The 20,075-nt window shown below is 42.7% G+C and overlaps 1 protein-coding gene across 3 annotated transcripts in view; it reads left to right on the top strand.

The window, feature by feature from the left end:
- The window catches only part of ccdc136b (coiled-coil domain containing 136b), a 22,632-nt gene extending 3,761 nt beyond the window's left edge, over positions 1-18,871 (top strand). For 2 of the 3 annotated variants that reach the window (XM_017717234.2, XM_017717235.2), the window contains exons 2-9: positions 5,313-5,558; positions 9,477-9,551; positions 10,212-10,514; positions 13,300-13,411; positions 14,548-14,800; positions 14,946-15,083; positions 16,433-16,538; positions 18,356-18,871. In XM_017717234.2, coding sequence (XP_017572723.1) covers positions 5,313-5,558; positions 9,477-9,551; positions 10,212-10,514; positions 13,300-13,411; positions 14,548-14,800; positions 14,946-15,083; positions 16,433-16,528 — 1,223 coding nt within the window. In that variant the 3' untranslated portion in view covers positions 16,529-16,538; positions 18,356-18,871. The remainder of the gene's footprint in view (positions 1-5,312; positions 5,559-9,476; positions 9,552-10,211; positions 10,515-13,299; positions 13,412-14,547; positions 14,801-14,945; positions 15,084-16,432; positions 16,539-18,355) is intronic. The other variant, XR_001858742.2, reaches the window with a different exon arrangement.
- Positions 18,872-20,075: the final 1,204 nt, after the last annotated feature.

Here is a 20,075-nt window from a genome sequence, read left to right as displayed (position 1 = left end):
ACATTTACACACGTTTACACACATCTATATATATTTGATTTATCCTCACTGAGCACTTCATTTAGTCCTCCTCCTCATATCTACACTCACTGTTCTTCAGTGGTCAGGACCCCCATGGACCCTCACAGAGCAGGTATTATTATAGTGGTGGGTCATTCTCAGCGCTGCAGTAACACTGACATGGAGGTAGTGTGTTAGTGTGTGTTGTGCTGGTCTGAGTGGATCAGACACAGCAGTGCTGCTGGAGTTTTTAAACACCTCAGTGTCACCTCAGTGTCACTGCTGGACTGAGAATAGTCCAACAACCAAAAATATCCAGCCAACAGCGTCCTGTGGGCAGTGTCCTGTGGGGCACTGCTGTGGCTGAACTACTCACACCAGCACAACACACACTTACACACTACCACCACGTCAGTGTTGAGAATGTGATTTTGGTTGCATGCAGTAAAGTGCTTGGTTAGTGCATATTCTGTATGAATTATGCTATAATACAGTATATTATGCTTGTCTGATCTTATGGTGTTTATCGTCAGTGCTTATAGAAACTGACCAGCTGCGTGTTTTATTATAAAGAGGGTAAAATTAGTCAGTTTAACTGGATTTAGTGATAAATACAGAGTATAAATCACTGTGTTTACAGTTTTTGATAGGATTTGTAGCTCTGCTGAATCTTTATTCTCTGTTCCAGATGATCAGAGAAAATAAATAATCGTGTATCGTGTATCATGAAAATGTCTTGAAGTATCTCAGTATTAGATTTTTACTATATCGCCCATCTCTACAAACACAGAATGTAAAGGAGATTTTTCTTTCTGAAAATGAACTGAACAACAGCATTGGGAGTGTGGGAGTGTGGCAGTGAGAGTGGGAGTGTGGGAGTGTGATTGTGTTAGTCTGGGACTCTGGGAGTGGGAGTGTGGGAGTGGGAGTGTGGGAATGTGGGAGTGGGAGTCGGAGTGGGAGTGGGAGTGTGAGAATGTGGGAGTGTGGGAGTGGGAGTGGGAGTCGAAGTCGGAGTCAGAGTGGGAGTGTGGGAGAGTGGGAGTCGGAGTCGGAGTGGGAGTGTGGGAGTGTGATTGTGGGAGTGGGAGTGTGAGAGTCTGGGAGTGTGGGAATGTGGAAGTGGGAGTCGGAGTCGGAGTCAGAGTGGGAGTGTGGGAGAGTGGGAGTCGGAGTCGGAGTGGGAGTGTGGGAGTGTGGGAGTGTGATTGTGGGAGTGGGAGTGTGAGAGTATGGGAGTGTGATTGTGGGAGTGGGAGTGTGAGAGTCTGGGAGTGTGGGAGTGGGAGTTGGAGTGGGAGTGGGAGTGTGTGTGTGTGTGTGTGTGTGTGTGTGTGTGTGATCAGAGTCATGCATTATTCATGCACTCCCACACTGTAACACAATCCCAGCACACACTCACATTCAGGCTAGTGTGACGTCTACACAAGCTACAATATCTCATTTAATGTGTGGATTTAGTGACTTTAACATTGGTAAATGTAGCCCATGGCTCTAAATAGAACCATACGTCTTTACTAAAGAACCCTTAAAGAACCGACTTTGAAAAGCCTGTATATAAGAATGTGTTTCACTTCAGTCTAAACCGGTGAAAGGCTCAGCTCAGAGAATGAGTGTCGCACAGTGTGTGTGTGTGTGTGTGTGTGTGTGTGTTGTACTGGAACAGACAGAGTGTAACCCCCCCACCCCCCCGACACACACTCACGCACTCACACATCCTGTGTGCTCTGTAATTTGCTCAGCGTGTTCTCCGACAGAACAGCTCTCTGAATGCTAATGTGTCTTTTAGGCTGAATTCAGAGCTCTTTTTCACTTTCAGGACATTTTATCACCCTCACTAAAGGGGAACTCTACTGATTTATCAAAATTCCTGCATAATTAAACAGATAAGGTGTAAGCGTGGTCATTCAGAGTGGTTCAGTATGAAATGCTCTATTCTACACTCTCAAAAAAGGTGAATCATCAAGGCTCTTAGGATCTTAGTGAAGTCACTGGAACATTTCATGCTTAAATGTTTCTTTGCATGTTGAGATGTTTCTTCAGATTGATGGAGAATGTGTTGTATATGGTTTTACATAGAACCTTTTTTGAAAAGGGTTTTATAAATAGCACAAGGCGTGGTTGATGGTTCTACATGGTTCTATATAACACCAAAAAGGGTTAAGAGTCAAAGACCTCAGTGCTACATAGAACCTAGTTTGTTATAGGTGACAAGCTGATGCTGGCTAGTCAATCTTCTTGGACGACTTAATGTAAATGTATAGATGTTTTATTCAAAAGAGGTTTCTGAGAACCTCACATGACATATTTTCACACCTGTTTATGATTAACTGTGCTGGATCCGGGGTTCTGATAGTTCTAGGGTTTCGGTGCTATGTTTGTTTCGGGTTCAATCTGGGTTTTTGTTTGGATTTGAGCACCAATTGCATGAATTAGATGTGTACTCATGGTGTGAGCGGTCAGTGATCTCTGTTTAAAAGAGCTTGGGTGAGAGCTGGTTTGCATTATGATGAGTTAGCGGTTGTGCTAATATTATCCCCTAAAACTCCTACTCATTGCCGTCAATAAACATTAGTTTCTTTTCTGCACAGTAAAAACATTTATTAGCGTTTTTCACCCTTTTCTTTGACTTTTAGGAGCTGGGTTAGTGTTCGCATTGGTCTACATGGTTCTATATAGCACCAAAAAGGTTCTGTTGTTATGATATCATTTACGGCATTTGGCAGACACTCTTCTCCAGAGCAACTTACAATTTGATCATTTTACATAGGAAGTTGAAGGCAGTGTTAGGAGTCTTGCCCAAGGACTCTTATTGGTATAGTGTAGGGTGTTTACCCAGGTGGGGATTGAACCCCAGTCTGCAGCATAGAAGGCAGAGGTGTTACCCACTTCACTCTCCAACCATATCGTATCACCACACCAAGCCTGACTGTTCAATTTGGCATATCTGTGCTGGTTTTAGCTGGTTTAGTGCTGGTCTGGTGCTGATTTAGCTGGTTAGCTAGTGTGGTCATGCTGGCTGACCAGTGCACCAGCATTCAGAACACAGAACCAATAGAACCATTCTCCATTAATCTGAGGTCCGATTACATGCATCCACGTTCTTTGAGTGTCCATGGTTCCATATAGAATGATTTTCTTTACTAAAGAACTCTTAAAGAACCTTCTTTTTAAAAGTCTAGGTTACTATGGCATCTGTGGTATTTACTTAAATATTTCTATCATAAATATTAAATTAAGCCAAAATGTAACAGCTGCACTAAGAGGTTCATGCTAAAAAAAGATGATTCTTCATGAGTTCTTTAGTAAAGGCTATCATGGTCAAGTGGGTTTTGTGGGTGTCCAGGTCATAGATATACATACCTAGATGCTGCGCTGGGTCCAGACAGGCAAATCAACGATATTGCCATGGGGAGGTCAACATCGCTGCTGGACTGCTTTCAGTGCCATCACAGAGCGGCAGTTTAAGAAAGATACTGTCTAAAATTCCACTATTTCAAGAATATCACTCTCAGAAAGTGGGGTAGGATTATATAACGGAGGGAACGCAGTGATCCACACTCATGTCTATGTGATGTTTATTGTCTGTGTGATGTTTATGTGTAGATATGGTCGTGTGGTTGGTGAAGCTCAGAGAACCTGTTGATGTGATCGTTTTTTCTTCTGGTTTTACCTTGAGCTTATTTCATTTAATAGTCTATACAGGGGGTCTTAACTTTATGTAGTAGTTGTTTTTTCCTGTTCCACCTTAAATAGGGCATCAGCCAGCTTCTTGTTCAGTTTCCTCTTCCACCTTAAATGGTGCAGCTTCAGGCACCAGAAAGTGACTGCTGCACAGTTTAAGGTGGAACAGAAAAACTTGAACAAGAAGCTGGTGAATAGGAAGCTTCAGCTTCGTCCTCCTGTGTATTAAGATTAGAAGTGATTGACACATTTAACATCAGGTGCAGACTGAATACTTTCCTACTGGTCCGGATGAATAATTAGGCTGGTTGGTTGGTTAGTGTAGTGGTTAACACCTCTGCCTTCTACGCTGTAGACTAGGGTTCAATCCCCCACCTGGGTAAGCAACCTACACTGTACCAATAAGAGTCCTTGGGCAAGACTCCTAACACGACCTTCGCCTACTTGTGTAAAAAATGATCAAATTGTAAGTCGCTCTGGATAAGAGTGTCAGCCAAATGCTGTAAAAATGTAAATGATCAGTTATTAAAATAATAAAAGCTACCGAGAGCAGCCTGTACAGCCCAGATTAATATGTGTCTGAGGAATTTGGTGAAAAGTAAAGTGGTGGTAATAAGGAAGTTATGGCTGATTTAATCCTGAGACTCTTTGTTTCTCAATACCAGTGAATTTGATCACAAGCGGATCTTGACCTCTCCAACATGGAGGACACACAGACAACACGGCATCTAGGAATGGACGTCTCTGGTCCAGGCATACTGGCCTACGCTGGGGGGCAGAAATGTGAATTTGCTTGTCACCACAAGATGTCACTGTTGCTCAATAACCATCATTTTCCTCCGGAAGTAGATTTCTAACTGCTGGGTTTAAAGGTGGGAGTTAGATGGAGAAGTTCTGACCTGGCTGAATAACAGTCATTTGTAAATTCATTAAAATCTGCTGAATAGAAAACAAAATTGTCCAAATACTTTTTTTTTTTTTTTTAATTCTATTTTTGAATGGGTGGGTAGCACTGTCGCCTCACAGCAAGTCAGGCCTGGATTCCCCGGCTGGGTGACCACGGTCCTCTCCAGAGTGGAGTGGAGTGTGGAGTTTGCATGTTCTTCCCGTGTCTGCCTGGGTTTCCTCAGGGTTCTCCGGTTTCCCCCCATAGTCCAAAGACATGCAGTCAGGCCAACTGGACATGGTTAATCACCCCTAGGTGTGAGTGAATGTGTCTGTCTGCTGTCTACCCTGAGATGTCCAGGGTGTATCCTGCCTTCCACCCAATGACTGCTGGGATAGGCTCCAGCACGCCCCGCGACTCTGAAGGAGAAGCGGCTTAGAAGATGTTTTTTTTTGTGTGTCTATTTAAATTCACACTTTTCCTGTTTACCGTCTATTTAATGTTACTGCCACACCACGGGGTCTGAGAGTAACGCAGTTTCAGTGCACTGTATGTCCTGTACATACTGTAGTATTGACAATAAAGCTGACTTGACTTGACTTATGAGCACTCATCCCAGTCCCCAGCATGTTGTATAACATGCACTGTACACCTTCTTAAACTCGACTGCTAAGTGATCTTCATTACAGCCAAACATTCTGTGGCTGAGTGAATATGAATTGAGAGTCTTTCTCCTGTGCAGATGAGAGCACTGATCTGAAAGCAGAGGAGCCCATCATGAGCAGCGATCTAACGGAGAAGGAGCGAGAGAACGCAGAGCTGGAGGGAGAGGAGAAGGAGGTGAAAGAGGAGAAGGCTGGAGAGGAGGTGCTGAGTGAGGAGCAGGAGCTGGAGGAGCTCAGAGCCCAGGTTCTGCAGCTGCTGCTGGAGCTGGAGGAGGCGCGAGATGCTTCACAGAAACACCAGGAGAACTTCCTTGAGCTTCAGGGTGAGGCTGTGAGCTGGGGCCGGGAAGCTTCCATCATCCGAGCTTCCCTCGTTCCCTGCCTCAGAATTTCCACATGGAAGGTTGGGGCCTCTCAGGAGCTCCTTCAGCTGCGGTTTTGTGATTCGCCTACACACGGCTCTTAGAGTGAACAAGAAATAACAGCGTGATCTGAGCAGAGATGAGTGGAGAACTCATCCTCCAGAGCAAACCTTCTTATATAAGACCTTTACACACAAGCACCTTTAGAACTACAGCTTTGGAACAAAAGTAGCAGCTCAAGAACCTTAAGTACTGAGCACACACTTCAAAAGATATTTCCTCATGGGTTCTTTAGTAAACTCAATGGTTCTGTTTAGAACCATCTGCATGCTTAAATGGTTCTCCAAGGGTTCCATAGTGAAGCACATGGTTCTATATAAAACCCAGAACACTCAAAGAGCCATTTGTATGATTAAATGGTTCTCTGCGTGGTGAAATGGTTCTTCAGATCGATGGAGAATGTGTTGTATATGGTTCTATGTGTAACATTTTTGAAAATGGTTCTATATATCACCAAAAGTGTTGTTCTATTGTCACGACATCATGTTTGTAACAAAAGAAGAAGAACCCTTTCTGGTGCTGTATAGAACCATATATAACACATTTTCCATCAATCTGAAGATACAAAGAACCATTTAAGCAAAAGAATGATTCTGTATAGAACTCATTTTTCTAAATAGAACCATTGCTTTTGCTAAAGAACCCTTGAAGAACCATCTTTTTTTAAAGCATGAATGTTTTAGAACTGTGGAACTTCTCGGAACATGTGGTATCTATCAGCACAGGATCTACGTCAGCTTCTTATTCAAATCCATTCCACCTTAAATGGTGCAGCTGTTAAATTTTGCATTAATTTAATATTTATTACAGAGATTTTTATTTAAGTAGATTTTTCAGATGCCGTAGTAAACTACACTCTCAAAAAGATGGTTCCTCATGAGTTCTATCATTCTATATACAGCCATAACTATTTGCATGCTTATATGTAATGGTTCTTCAGGTTGATGGAGAATGTATTGTTTATGGTTCTATACAGAACCAAAAGGGGTTCTGCTATTGTTATGATGTCAAGCTTGTAACAATAGAAGAACCCTTTTCGGTGCTATTTAGGACCATATGCAACACATTCCCCATCAGTCTGAAGAACCTTTTTGCAATGCAAATAACTCTTTAATCCTGCAAAGGGTTTGAGTGTTCATGGTTCTACATAGAACCATTTTCTTTACTAAAGAACCCCTGAAGAACCATTTTTTTAGTGTGATGGGGCAGCAATCACGGTGGTCCAACAACTTAGAGGCAGATTGGAGGGCATGTGAAGGGACTTTAATGATACATACTTAAAATGGACGGTTCTTCAAGGGTTCTTAGTAAAGAAAATGGTTCTGTATGGAACCATGAACGCTGAATGAACCATTTGCCTGATTAAATGGTTCTTTGCATGGTGAATTCGTTCTTCAGGTGGGTGGAGAATATGATGTATGTGGTTATTTAGAGAACTAGTTGGCAAAAAGCTAAACATTCCAGCAGAGGGCGCCAGGTCGTCAGGGTCTGTGAGGTGTTGACCCAGTGAGTCGCTGAGGTTTTAAGTCAGTGAGGTGGTGATTCAGTGAGTCACTGAGGTTTTAAGTCAGTGAGGTGGTGATTCAGTGAGTCACTGAGGTTTTAAGTCAGTGAGGTGGTGATTCAGTGAGTCACTGAGGTTTTAAGTCAGTGAGGTGGTGATTCAGTGAGTCACTGAGGTTTTAAGTCAGTGAGGTGGTGATTCAGTGAGTCACTGAGGTTTTAGGTCAATGAGGTGGTGATTCAGTGAGTCACTGAGGTTTTAATTCAGTGAGCCAGTGAGCTGCTGGGGAGTCAGTAAATCAGTAAGTCAGTGAGGCAGTGAGCATGGTGGGGTCTCAGAGTGGCCTACAGCCATGTCGTACTCTCAGTGTGGGCGGAATAGGACAGTCATTTCCAACGACAGCTGCGGCTCACAGAAGCTTCCAGACCAACTGTCCGGACACCCACTTGGCTGATATCACCTTTGGGCCATTTTCACTGAGCATGCTCAGTACAGCAGTACTGAGGTCTGTTACTGTTTCCTCTTGTGGATGTTGGAAAGGAACTAGATAAGTCCAGGTGGATGTTGGAGGGGGCCTAGATTAGTCCAGATGGATGCTGGAGAGGGTCTAGTGTAGTCCAGGTGGATGTTGGAAAGGGGCTAGATTAGTCCAGGTGGATGTTGGAGAGGGGGTAGATTAGTCCAGGTGGATGTTGAAGAGGGTCTAGATTAGTCCAGGTGAATGTTGGAGGGGGTCTAGATTAGTCCAGATGGGTGTTGGAGAGGTTCTAGAGGAGTCCAAGTGGATGTTGAAAAGGGTCTGGATTAATACAGGTGGATGTTGAAAAGGACTAGATTAGTCCAGGTGGATGTTGGAGAGGGTCTAGATTAGTCCAGGTGGATGTTGGAGAGGGTCTATAGTAGTCCAGGTGGATGTTGGAAAGGGACTAGATTATTCCAGGTGGATGTTGGAGAGGCTCTAGACTAGTCCAGGTGGATGTTGGAAAGGGACTAGATTATTCCAGGTGGATGTTGGAGAGGGTCTAGATTAGTCCAGGTGAATGTTGGAGGGGGTCTAGATTAGTCCAGGTGGATGTTGGAGAGGGTCTAGAGTAGTCCAGGTGGATGTTGGAAAGGGACTAGATTATTCCAGGTATATGTTGGAGAGGGTCTAGAGTAGTCCAGGTGGATGTGGGAAAGGGACTAGATTATTCCAGGTGGATGTTGGAGAGGCTCTAGACTAGTCCAGGTGGATGTTGGAAAGGGACTAGATTATTCCAGGTGGATGTTGGAGAGGGTCTAGATTAGTCCAGGTGAATGTTGGAGGGGGTCTAGATTAGTCCAGGTGGATGTTGGAGAGGGTCTAGAGTAGTCCAGGTGGATGTTGGAAAGGGACTAGATTATTCCAGGTATATGTTGGAGAGGGTCTAGATTAGTCCAGGTGGATGTTGAAGGGGGTCTAGATTAGTCCAGGTGGGTGTTGGAGAGGGTCTAGAGTAGTCCAAGTGGACGTTGAAAAGGGTCTAGATTAGTACAGGTGGATGTTGAAAAGGACTAGATTAGTCCAGGTGGATGTTGGAGAGGGTCTAGATTAGTCCAGGTGGATGTTGAAGGGGGTCTAGAGTAATCCAGGTGGATGTTGCAAAGGACTAGGAGGAGGTAGGAGGTGTGGACAGTGGGTAAAGACACCCCGATGATCTCAGTTATCCTATCAATCCGCCGTGGGGTCCTGTGGTCTGAGACAGTGCAGTTCCTAACACAAACACCGAGGCAACTGGTCAGGGCACTCTCTACTGCCCCCTGTAGAATGTAGTGAGGAGGAGGTTTCCACCGTAGTAGGTGAAGTCGCTGCTGACCTTTCTTGGCTAGGCAGATGGTGTTGAGGGCACAGGTGAGGGCTTCACACCAAGGAACTTGGAGCTTTTGACTCTCCACAGTAAACCCATTGGTGTGCAGTGGAGAGTGGTCACCCTGAGACCCCCTGAAGTAACAGTCATCTCTTTGGTCTTATCATCATTAAGAGAGTCTCTGCAAGCTGGTCCTGTAATCAGCAACTATGACTCACTCAGAGATACTGAGCACCACACAGTCTGAGCTAACAGTCTTGACCATGTGGTTTCTGACACTGTACGGCTCAGTGTGATCTACAAACATGGACTAAAGTAAAGAGGCAAACGTCCAACAACAAACACGTCTTGGCTTATTGACCATATTTGGGAGGAAGTGTGTAAATCTAACTTTCACTTTAATCTTCTTCTGTATTTCCATCTAACCTGCCATATCTCCTCTGACATCCTCATGTCTAATCTCGTTTCCTGCTCTCTGCTGATCTCCAGGTCTTTTGGAGGACGAGCGTTTGGCCAGTGCCCACCAGGCTGAGGCTTTCACCCACCAGATCCAGCACCTGCAAGGTAGCTTTAAGAACTAGAAACACAAATAAAACACTTCATTAAGTCAACCTGAGATCCAAACTGACCTTTTTATCCAGTTAGTTCATGTTCCTGGTCATTTTAAACACTAAATGCTTCTTTTCCTGGAATCTGCCATCGTTGGCATCGTCTGCGTTATTTCCCAGACTCTTCAGTCCAGCTGTGTTATTTTACCAAATCGGCCGCCGTGGCTACAGGTTTTCATTTCATTCAGAGGAGCTCCTGCTCAGCTGTAGAGGTGTGAGATCAGCTGAGGGAACAGTGCACTCAGGTGAGCGCCTGTTTGGAATGGGCACCTGCAGCCACACTGGCCCTTTAACTGGACACACCTGGTGCAGCGGTTTGAGCATCATCGTCCTCTACGTCACCGGTGTCCCCCCCAAAATCTCTCTATCACTCTCTTTTTCTTCTCCCTCTCTCATTGTTTCTCTTCTATCTCTCTCTATTTTCCTTTCTCTTTCTCTCTTGCTCTCTCTCCTTTCTCTCTTTTTCTTTTCTCTTTTTCTCATCTCTCTCTCACTCTGTCTCGTCTCTTACTCTGTTTTTCCTTTCTCTCTTTCTTTCTGTTTCTTTCTCTGTTTTTCCTTTCTCTCTCTCTCTCTCTCTCTCTCTCTCTCTCTCTCTCTCTCTCTCTCTCCGTAGCTCAGTTGCGCAGTGTTCAGGACGAGCTGGACCGTGTTCAGGAGCTGAAGGACAGTGAACTGCTCGAGGCTCAGGCCGAGCTGAGTCTGGTGAGGGAGGAGGTGCAGACATTAAGGGAGGCGGCGGAGGAGTGCGCGGCCGAGCGAGAGAATGACATCGCCACCCTGCAGGAGGAGCTGTGCAGGGTCCGAGCCGAAATGAGCCGGGTGGAAACCAACGCACAGGAGTACGAGCTGGAGGCGGTCACTCTGAGAGCTGAAATTGCCATGAAGAGTCAACGGAGAGAACAGGAGAGGAGAGAGGGTGAGAGAGAGGGGGGGGGGAGCAAAGTAGGGGAGAATTGAGAGACAGAGAAAGATAGATGAAGAGAGATAGATATACAGAGAGAGAGAATAGAGACAGAAGAGAGAGATAGAGAGAATACTAAGATAAATGCAGAGAGAAGGAAGAGAGGCAGAAGACAGAAAAGAGAGAGAGCGAGAGAACAGAGAGGCAGATAAACCAAGAGAGGAGAGCGAAACAAAACACAAGACACGAGGCAGCTACTTAGATTTTGGCATAATTACTCACGGGCGCCCACCTACTGACTGGCAGCCCCTTCACACGCCCCCATAAAAGCCATGTAATGAGGCCTTCACCTTGTCCACCTTAGGATCCACCTCAGGGAGGGTTAGTTAATGATCTGATCAGGCGGATCAGGAGTGGTACGAGCAGGAAACACCAGCTTATCCCGAACTGCGTTGTAAATGAGGCTCTGTGAATGGCGCTTTAGAGAGATCAGGGAGGTTGAGCTGAGATAAACCCTGACCTGGAGCATCATTCTGTCTGCCAGCTGTTTATTTTGTCTGCTGAGCTGCCGAGCTGCCCTCACACACTGACGCTGCACTGATATCAGTGTGAAACCAGCACATGATCCATCAAGTTCATCTTCAGAGCTGCTGTACCGTTAACATCCTGCAGCCAGAGACATAAATCAGGGCTCGTTTAATGAGGGTCAGCAGCCGCCAGCATCGCAGACATGTTTGCCCTGAGGGATGGGGGGGGGGGGGTGGATAGGGGGGGTCAGCGCTGAATACAGAGAGTGTGATGTCAACTTCTGCATTAGTGAGAGAATTACATCACACTTTGAAGCACCTGGAGAAGCAGCAGGAGTGTTAACAGAAACTGCTTCTGAATCAGTTAACAGTCTAAACTTCTGTGACAAAAATAACTGGACATCTCAATCACAATTCCCCTGTAATCCAATGAGTGAGATGTGATCAGAGAGGTTCAGAGCGGTTTGGTGTGAAATGGATCAGATGTCTTTACAGTGGTGGTGATAGGAACCAGGCGTCGCCATGACTACAACACAGATATAGACCTTTTATTTACCACCCAGAACCACCAGAGAACCTACACGGGTCTTCTGAGCTTATATGGAATGTTGATGATGGAAAATAGTGGAAAATCTGGAATAATACGTTTTCTTTGGGGACTATTTTGCCGCACAGCGCCCTGCATGTATCCCTCCACCATTAATGGAGTTTACGTTCTCTAAACTATCATAAAACAGCGTCTCAGTCATCAGGCAGTGAATTCAGAACCATTTCATGTAGGAACTTTCTGTGAGGAGCTTTTAGAGGGGGATGTCTGGTTCCTATCACTGCCATTGTGAACAGTTCTGACTTGGTAAGTTTATCTAGAACAGAACGTTTCACTCCAAACCACCGAGAACCGCTCTGTTTAGATCCTTATGATTTATTCCAGCAGAAATTTTGAAAAGTCTGTGGCGTTCTCCTTTAAAGCTACAGTATATAAATGTATCTCCAGTGTACTCTTATTATCTTACTCAGAATTTGGACATATATGACATGATGAAAAATATTTATCCACATAATGTCATTAAAACAACTGTACCATGTGCCTGAGATGGAATTATTCAATTTCCCAATTGGAAATCTGATATATGGCAATATATGTATTTCAAATAAATGCCATATATTAGCATATAGCGATTTCACTTATATCCAACTAATATGTCATCAGATGGACGGATATATATTAGTTATATGATACTGATATATAAAACGGCCAATTTTAAATAAGTTTATATAAAATTATTTTAAATTATTTAAAATTGGCCGTTTTATATATCAGCCAAAAAGCAACATATATAAACATATATGTGTAACACAAATATGAAACAATATAATATAGACACATGAATGGTATGTATTACTCATACACACTTCCTATTATTTAATATAATTTACACTGTGATATCAACAAATCAAAGAAGCCAAAACACAATACAAAACCATCAGGAACCAACAGGGATGGTTCCCTAATGGGATCTAAAGGTGTCCCACAGGAGACTAGTGGTCTCTAGTGGTAACCATTAAGCCCCATGTGTCAAACATAAGGCCCGCCGGCTGAGTCAGGCCCGTGGCACAGTCCTATCTGGCCCGCAAAACCCTTTTAATTTTCTATTAATATTAGCTTGTTTCACCGTGAGCTGCACTGCAGTTCCCATCATGCACTGCAACGTAATGTGTGCTCCTACCCCCTCCCCAGCAACGATTCATGGGACAGCACCACAAAAAAAAACAAAAAAAGAAGAAGACAGGTGTCCAGTTCAAGCAAAGGGGCAGCTTTAAAATAAAATTATTTTTGAACAGTTTAAGTATTTAGTGCCAGAGCCTATTTTTACTGTTGTAGTTTTGCCATATTTTGAACAAACACAGCAAAATGTTAAGTAATAATAAAATAAAAACACAGATTTGTTGGGATTTTTAATGCGGCCTATATAGTGGCTGAGTTTGACAGCCCATTCCTATTTGAAAGCGAAACCATCAGGTTTTAATATAGTTCTAATACACAAACATAACAAAATGAATGGCTGTGTGCTGTGTAACATGTTAGAGTTAGCATATGACCTAAAGGGTAATGTATGGAACTGTGGATGGACACCTTTAGGTCATATACTAACCCTAACACTTTACACAACACATAGCCATTAGTTTTGTAGAGTGACTGAATGACTGACCCCCTGAGTGACTGAACAGCTGAATAACTGGATCAGTAAATGACGGAGTGATTGTTTGTCCAGGTGACGTCGTCCTGCTGAGGGAGGAATGTTCCAGTTTGAAAGCGGAGTGTGAGACGCTGAAGGAGGCCAACAGCAGACTAACTGAGAAACTGCAGCTGCTGCAGGACACGCGGTATAAACACACTGTGTCTGTTCTACACCTTCACCAGGACACCCAGCGTGCAGACATGTTCGCTGGACACTGTGGTCAAAATCGTCATTATATCACTTGTAAACACTACAAGTAGCCTCTAGTGCTGTGAACGTGGCGTTTAATATGTTTTAATCTTCAGTTCCTTCCTCCAAATTATAGCTCCTTAACAAGCAGCTTGTTGCTACGTCAGAGTAACGAGCTCCGCCCACTCGCTGCATAGCCGGCAGTTCGCTCTCCAGCTCCTCACAATAAATTCCCAAACTGTCATCACCACTGAGCAGCTTTTCAGTCGGCAGCTGTGACAGAAGAACAGCTAAACAACCTGGAATCAGCCAGAAATTAACCCAATACCATTCGCCAAACGTGGAGTCTGATCTTCAGAGTTTGACCAAATCAGACTGAGCCATAAACTGTCACAATATCAGGTTCAGCTCAGTTTTGCCAGATCAGTATTAATGTTGTTTTGTTCCAGCCAGTCTGTAAAGCGTCTTACAGCCCATTTAGTTTGGCGAATGGTATTGGGTTAATTTCTGGCTGATTCCATGAATATAGAACATGCACTCCACTCAGGAAGGATCCTGGTCACCCAGAATTGGGGAATTGAAGCCAGACCCTTTTTGCTGTGAGGCCACAGCGCTACCCACTGCGCTATCTCGATATTGAATATAGAGAAAAGGAAAAAGGAAACCTGCCTGTGATTGGACAGAAGAATTTAGATTAACCAGAGAAAACCAATGACTATTAGAGCAACACTGAGAAACAGATCTATGAAATACTCTTACTTCTAGGAAGACAAATAGAACCATTTAATGTTTACATGCATGGCGCATGGTGAAATGGACTGATGGAGAATGTGTATGTGGTTCTCTATAGAACCATTTTCAAATTTGCAAAATGACAAATTTGCATAATGAGCCCTGAAACCTGAGACTAAGATCCAACACTGTGGTGTGGAATATTATATTTGACAGACCACATACACACAGCAGCTTCTGTTACCTGATAAATGTTTACTGGATCATTGTAACAGTAACAGGCTTGATTTGTGGATGCTTCAGTATAATGTAAACACTAATCACTGCTCACTGACGTTGAGGCTTTTTCACACTGAACAGAAATGGCAGTGCCTGTCCCCCACTGAAGGAGGAGCAGGAGGAGTGTGAGAAAGAATCTGAAGGGAGCAGTGCGAACACGGTGGAGTCTTCAAACTCAAACTGCAGGCTGGTGGACGCCAGCATCCAGAAGAACATTTCCTTTGAGGGAAAACCACTCACGCCCACCAGCTGGAGTGCAGGATTCTCTGAAATCCTCTCCCTGAGAGAACAACTGAAGCAGGCAGAAGAGAGAGCAGAACAGGTGCAGAGACAGGTGAGCTGGGACAGGAAGATTGAGGTAGATAGACTGAGTGGGATAGGCTGGGATAGGTAAACTGGGACAAATAAGCTCCTTTTAGAGTGTGATCAGAATGTGTTGTCATGTTTACCTTTTAATAATGAGTTTTTTGATGTGTCAGTGTGATGGGGTGCGGATTGAGATGAGAGAGCTACAGGAACTGTTTGAGACCAGTCAGAAGGAACGTGCAGAGCTTGAGCTGGAGCTGCTTCGCTGTAGGGAGGAGCTAGACAAGCTCACAGAGGGGAACGGGACACAGGTGAAGTAGCATCTCCAAACACTTACACCAAACACCAACTCTCCCCAAACGCTAGCTCCAAACATCAACTTACCTCAGCCTCTAAATACCAACTAACTCCAACCTCCAAACACAAACTAACTCCAAACACTTACACCAAACACCAACTCTCGCGAAACACTGACTCCAAACACCAACTATCCCCAACACTAACCCTCAACTATCCCAAACATCCAAGGAAACATATAATCAACTAAACCAAACATCAACTTTCCTCAGCCTTTAAATACCAACTAATTCCAACCTCCAAACACAAACTGATGCCAAACACCAACTAACTCCAAACATTATCTCACTCCAACCTCCAAACACCAATTCACGACAAACACCAACTGTTTCCAAAGACTAACTTCAAATACCAACTAACTCCAACCTCCATATATTTAATACTATTTAACTCTAAACACCAACTAACTCCAAATCCTAGCTCCAAAAACCAACTAACTCCAACCCCAAAACACCAACTAACTCCAAATACTAACTCCAAATACTAATTAACTCTAAACACCAATTAACACCAAACACTATCAAACTCCTTCCTCCAAACACCAACTAACTCCTACCTCCAAACACTATTTAACTCTAAACACCAACTAACTCCAACCCCCAAACACCAATTAACTCCAAATACTAACTCCAAATACCAACTAGCTCCAACCCCCAAACACCAACTAACTCCAAACATTAACTCCAACCCCCAAACACCAACTAACTCCAAACATTAATTCCAACCCCCAAACACAGACTAACTCCAAATACCAACTAACTCCAACACCCAAACACCAGTTAACTCCTACCTCCAAACACCATTTAACTCTAAACACCAACTAACTCCAAATACCAACTAACTCCATCCCCCAAACACCAACTAACTCTTACCTCCATACACCATTTAACTCTAAACACCTTCTAAACTAACATTTCCATTTCCAACAACTTTCACAGCTCCTCTCCTGTTACCTAAACGCCCAAAGCCCCAGCCTCCAGCATCTCTAAACTCTAGTCGGTGGTCCTCCAAATCTCTGACTGACACGGTTAAAACTTTGAGAGTTTGATGCAACATAATAATTATGAATAGATCTAATCTAGATCTATTTCATACTCTCTCTCTCCCTCTGCCAGTCTCTCTCTATCGTATTACATCCATCCATCCATTCACTTCATATATTTCATCTACACCTTCACAATGACTCCATATGGGAGATGTTTGTATGTCTTTTGTTGCTTCACCCTCCATTTGTGTCTTAATTTTGGGTTTTTCATCTTTTTCTCATTCCCCGCCCCATCTGTCCATCTCTCCACCCCCTCAGTTCTCCACTGAGCCCCCTGTTCTCTCACTGCCTTTCATAGGACTGATAGTGATTGTGGCTGTGCTGTGGTGCTGCTGGTCTGAGCTGGGTTCCTGAAGAGTGAAAGGTACAGTGGGGCTGCAGATGATGTTCACTCCCTTTGATCTGATCCATCTCTCTAGGCTCCGCCCACAAATGTGTTCTTTTGTGAAGTGGAGCTTCAGAAATCCTACATAAGACTCTAAAAATAGATGATTTTTCAAGGGTTCTTCAGTAAAGACAGTGCTTCTCTATAGAGCCATACACACAGAACAATTTGCATGCTTAAATGGTGCTTTGCGTGGTGAAATGGTTCTTCAGATTGGTGAAGAATGTATTGTATATGGATCTAAATAGCACCAAAAAGGGTAATTCTATTGTTACAAGCTTGACATCATAACAATAGCAGAACTGTTTTTGGTGTTCTATAGAACCATATATAACACATTTTCCATCAGTCTGAAGAACTATTTCACCATGCAAAGAACCATTTAAGCATGCAAATGGTTCTTTGAATGTCCATGATTCTACATAGAACCATTGTCTTTAATAAAGAACCCTTGAAGAACCATCTTTTTAAAGAGTGAACCTAATGAGAAACTGTATCATCAGTTTAGATCACAGTAACTACATTTAGAGCTGGTTATTCTCTCAGTAGAGAACGAGACACTTAAGCTAGATGTCCGTCCCACCGCCGTCTTTTAAAGATCAGAGCATAAACTTCGTCTCCTCTGCAGACCAGTTTCTACTCCACCATGTTGAACGGTATAAACTCTCACTATGACGCGACGCACATGCAGGACGGACTTTCCGATAGGGAATGTAATCAGATACAGGCATTTTCATGGATATTATTCCTCTATTTAACTGATTATTTGCAGGATTCCCCACCCCAGTCAGTCGGATAGAAACTGTATTCTGAATGGCCTCAATCAGACTAGACTATTCCGAATGAGGTATTAGTTGGTTAATTAACGGATTATTAGGTTGCATGTAAACAGGGCTACTGATAGGACAGACCAGGCTGAGCTTATTGTTGGTGTAATGTAAAGCTTGTCCAACATGCCTACAATATCTATGAAAGAACATATCTGTGGTCTGAATGGGGCAGTTCACCTCTCTTACACAGTACTTTACAGAGCTGAGTCTGTATCACAAAACTGGGCCCCTCACTGAGTTTCAGCCTCACTAAACCGAACGAACACAGCCCGGATTGATGTGCCTTAAAGACTTTCTCTGCTAGTCCAGGTTTAAAGGCTCAGGCTGTGAGTAATCCGGAATAAAGCACCGTCTCCACTGTCACTATGTGGACAGAAGGCTAGCTCTGATTGGTCAGAAGGCTGTCCTTGGTTGATCAGAAGCTCAGCCCTGATTGGTCAGAAGACTATCCTGATTGGTCAGAAGACTGTCCTGATTGGTCAGAAGGCTGTCCTTGATTGATCAAAAGCTAAGCTCTGATTGGTCAGAAGGCTGTCCCTGATTGGTCAGAAGGCTGTGCTTGATTGATCATAAGTTCAGACCTGATTGTTCAGAAGGCTGTCCCTGACTAGGCAGAAGCTTGGATCTGATTGGATTAAGAACTGTTTTCGGCCCAAAATCCTGAGCTTAACTGGCCCTCGAGTGGGTCAAAATGTAGCATGGGTTGCCATGGTGATGTGGTGAGGTAAAAAGTGATCCAAATCCCAGGTTAGATTGAACTAGGCTCAAAATTAGTTGGATAAGAAAGAAGTCCTGCTTTGTGAGACAGACTCTGCACACTGAACTGCAATGAATCAAACATCTGCTTTCATGTGTTTTCTTTAGTCTGGATCTGATTTCACTATCATTAAGCCCAACTCCTCCTCCTCCAGTACTGATAACAACTACAGCAACAACACCAATAACAACACTCTCTGTGTGTTTCAGGGACAACAACAGAGTCTTTCTCTGGCTGTTATTACGCCTGCAGCAGAGCTGTCAATCTTCTCATGATTGTTTAGTTTTGAACCTGCTGACCTATGGTCAGTCGAGTGCCCGATCTATTGAACTTCTTTGGCGTTTGGCTGTCTCTGAGCAGGCAGTGTTGCTTTTTCTGACCCTAAATGACCAGCAGAGCAGAACGTGGAGCGGCAGCTTTAGCAGAGACAAGGTTTTAACTTTAACTCTGTGGAAGTTTCGTACTCTTTTTGTAAAAATTCAACTATTTTACCTTTCAGTATGTTGCTTGTAATCTGATTTCCTATTAGTTTAATATCAACTGTATGTTTTATAAAGATATATTAATTTATTCACATATTTAACATAAATATTGTGCTGTATAGATTGTTCCTTTATGTGGTGTTATGTAAAGAAACTTAAAGTAATATATTTTTAGAGGGAGAACTAAGTGGTGATGAAGGTATTGAATGCAATAAAAATATAAGTTGTCTTCTGCAGCTCGAATCTCGCTTCTAGATCAGGTCTCATCATGTGTCAGATGAAGGGCGAAGGATGAAGACTTTTATCTTTGTGGTGAAGGAATGTACCTGCACAGGTGTATATACAGGCACTGACAGTGTAGTCCATCAATTTATTGATGATTTTTTCTGCCATATGTGGAAATAATGACCAAATTGTAGTGCACTATAGGTAATAATGGACAAAAATGTATGTGTTTTAAATATACATATATATTTATAAACGTATTTACATAAATTCTATAAATACATGGATTTCCATTAAAATTAGTTTAACTTAAATAACAGTTTAATTTCATGGATTATTATAAAGGTTCATTTGGAAATCCAGTGTTTTTGTATTTATTGTTTTTATTACTTTTATATGGAGCTTGTTAGTCTTTTCCTTATTCTGGAAAAAATTAAGCCATTTTAATTAGATATTTAAAAATTATACAAATATTTAGTTCCAAAGTCATTTTCAGCCCATTTAGCTTCAAATACTGTATGCAGTAACAAAAATCACCACAGGTTTAAAAACTTTAAAATGTATTGATTTAAAGTGCAATATTATTCCTTGTAAAGTAATATTAATATAAAGTTAATATTTCAGCTCGGTTAAGTTATGCTCAGGATTTAAGATTTACAACCTGATGGAGCAAAATTAAAAAATGAATAACTAAAAAACTATTTGAAGCACAGCTTTGAAATTTTGCATGCTTGCATGACTTAGTTTAAGATGTTTGCTTGAATTTTTTCATGGAAATCCATGAAGGCCTTATGTCACATTGAACTACCTGTATACATCCTATAGACTGAGCATAAAGCCTGAAATGTCTTTATTATTAATAAATTAATTAGTATCATTATGATATTTTGGTATGTTTGCAGAAATAAAGACAGAACTGCACATGTAAACATTATAAGATTCAGACCATTAAGTTGAGTTCTAAGAGCTTCTAGTGGATTTGTTTTGTTTTTTGAGTTTTGTTCAGGTACTAAAATAAACTGATTTGCTTTAAGCTGAACAGAGCGCAGTGAAAAAATGCTGCACTGCATTTACTCGATTCTAATGCGGACATCATTTCCACTGGAATACGGTGTGTTATATCTGAATTATTGCCCAGAGTATGAACTGAAAGACACAGTTGTGTTCACGTAATACATGTTATTTGAGGGGAAAGTAAATGAAAAAAATCTAATGGTGTTTT

The sequence above is a fragment of the Pygocentrus nattereri genome, chromosome 8 (genome assembly GCF_015220715.1).
Source record: "Pygocentrus nattereri isolate fPygNat1 chromosome 8, fPygNat1.pri, whole genome shotgun sequence".
NCBI classification, from domain to species: domain Eukaryota; kingdom Metazoa; phylum Chordata; class Actinopteri; order Characiformes; family Serrasalmidae; genus Pygocentrus; species Pygocentrus nattereri.
The sequence above is the reverse complement of the archived record's forward strand: the minus strand, read 5'-3'. Positions and strand labels throughout refer to the sequence as shown.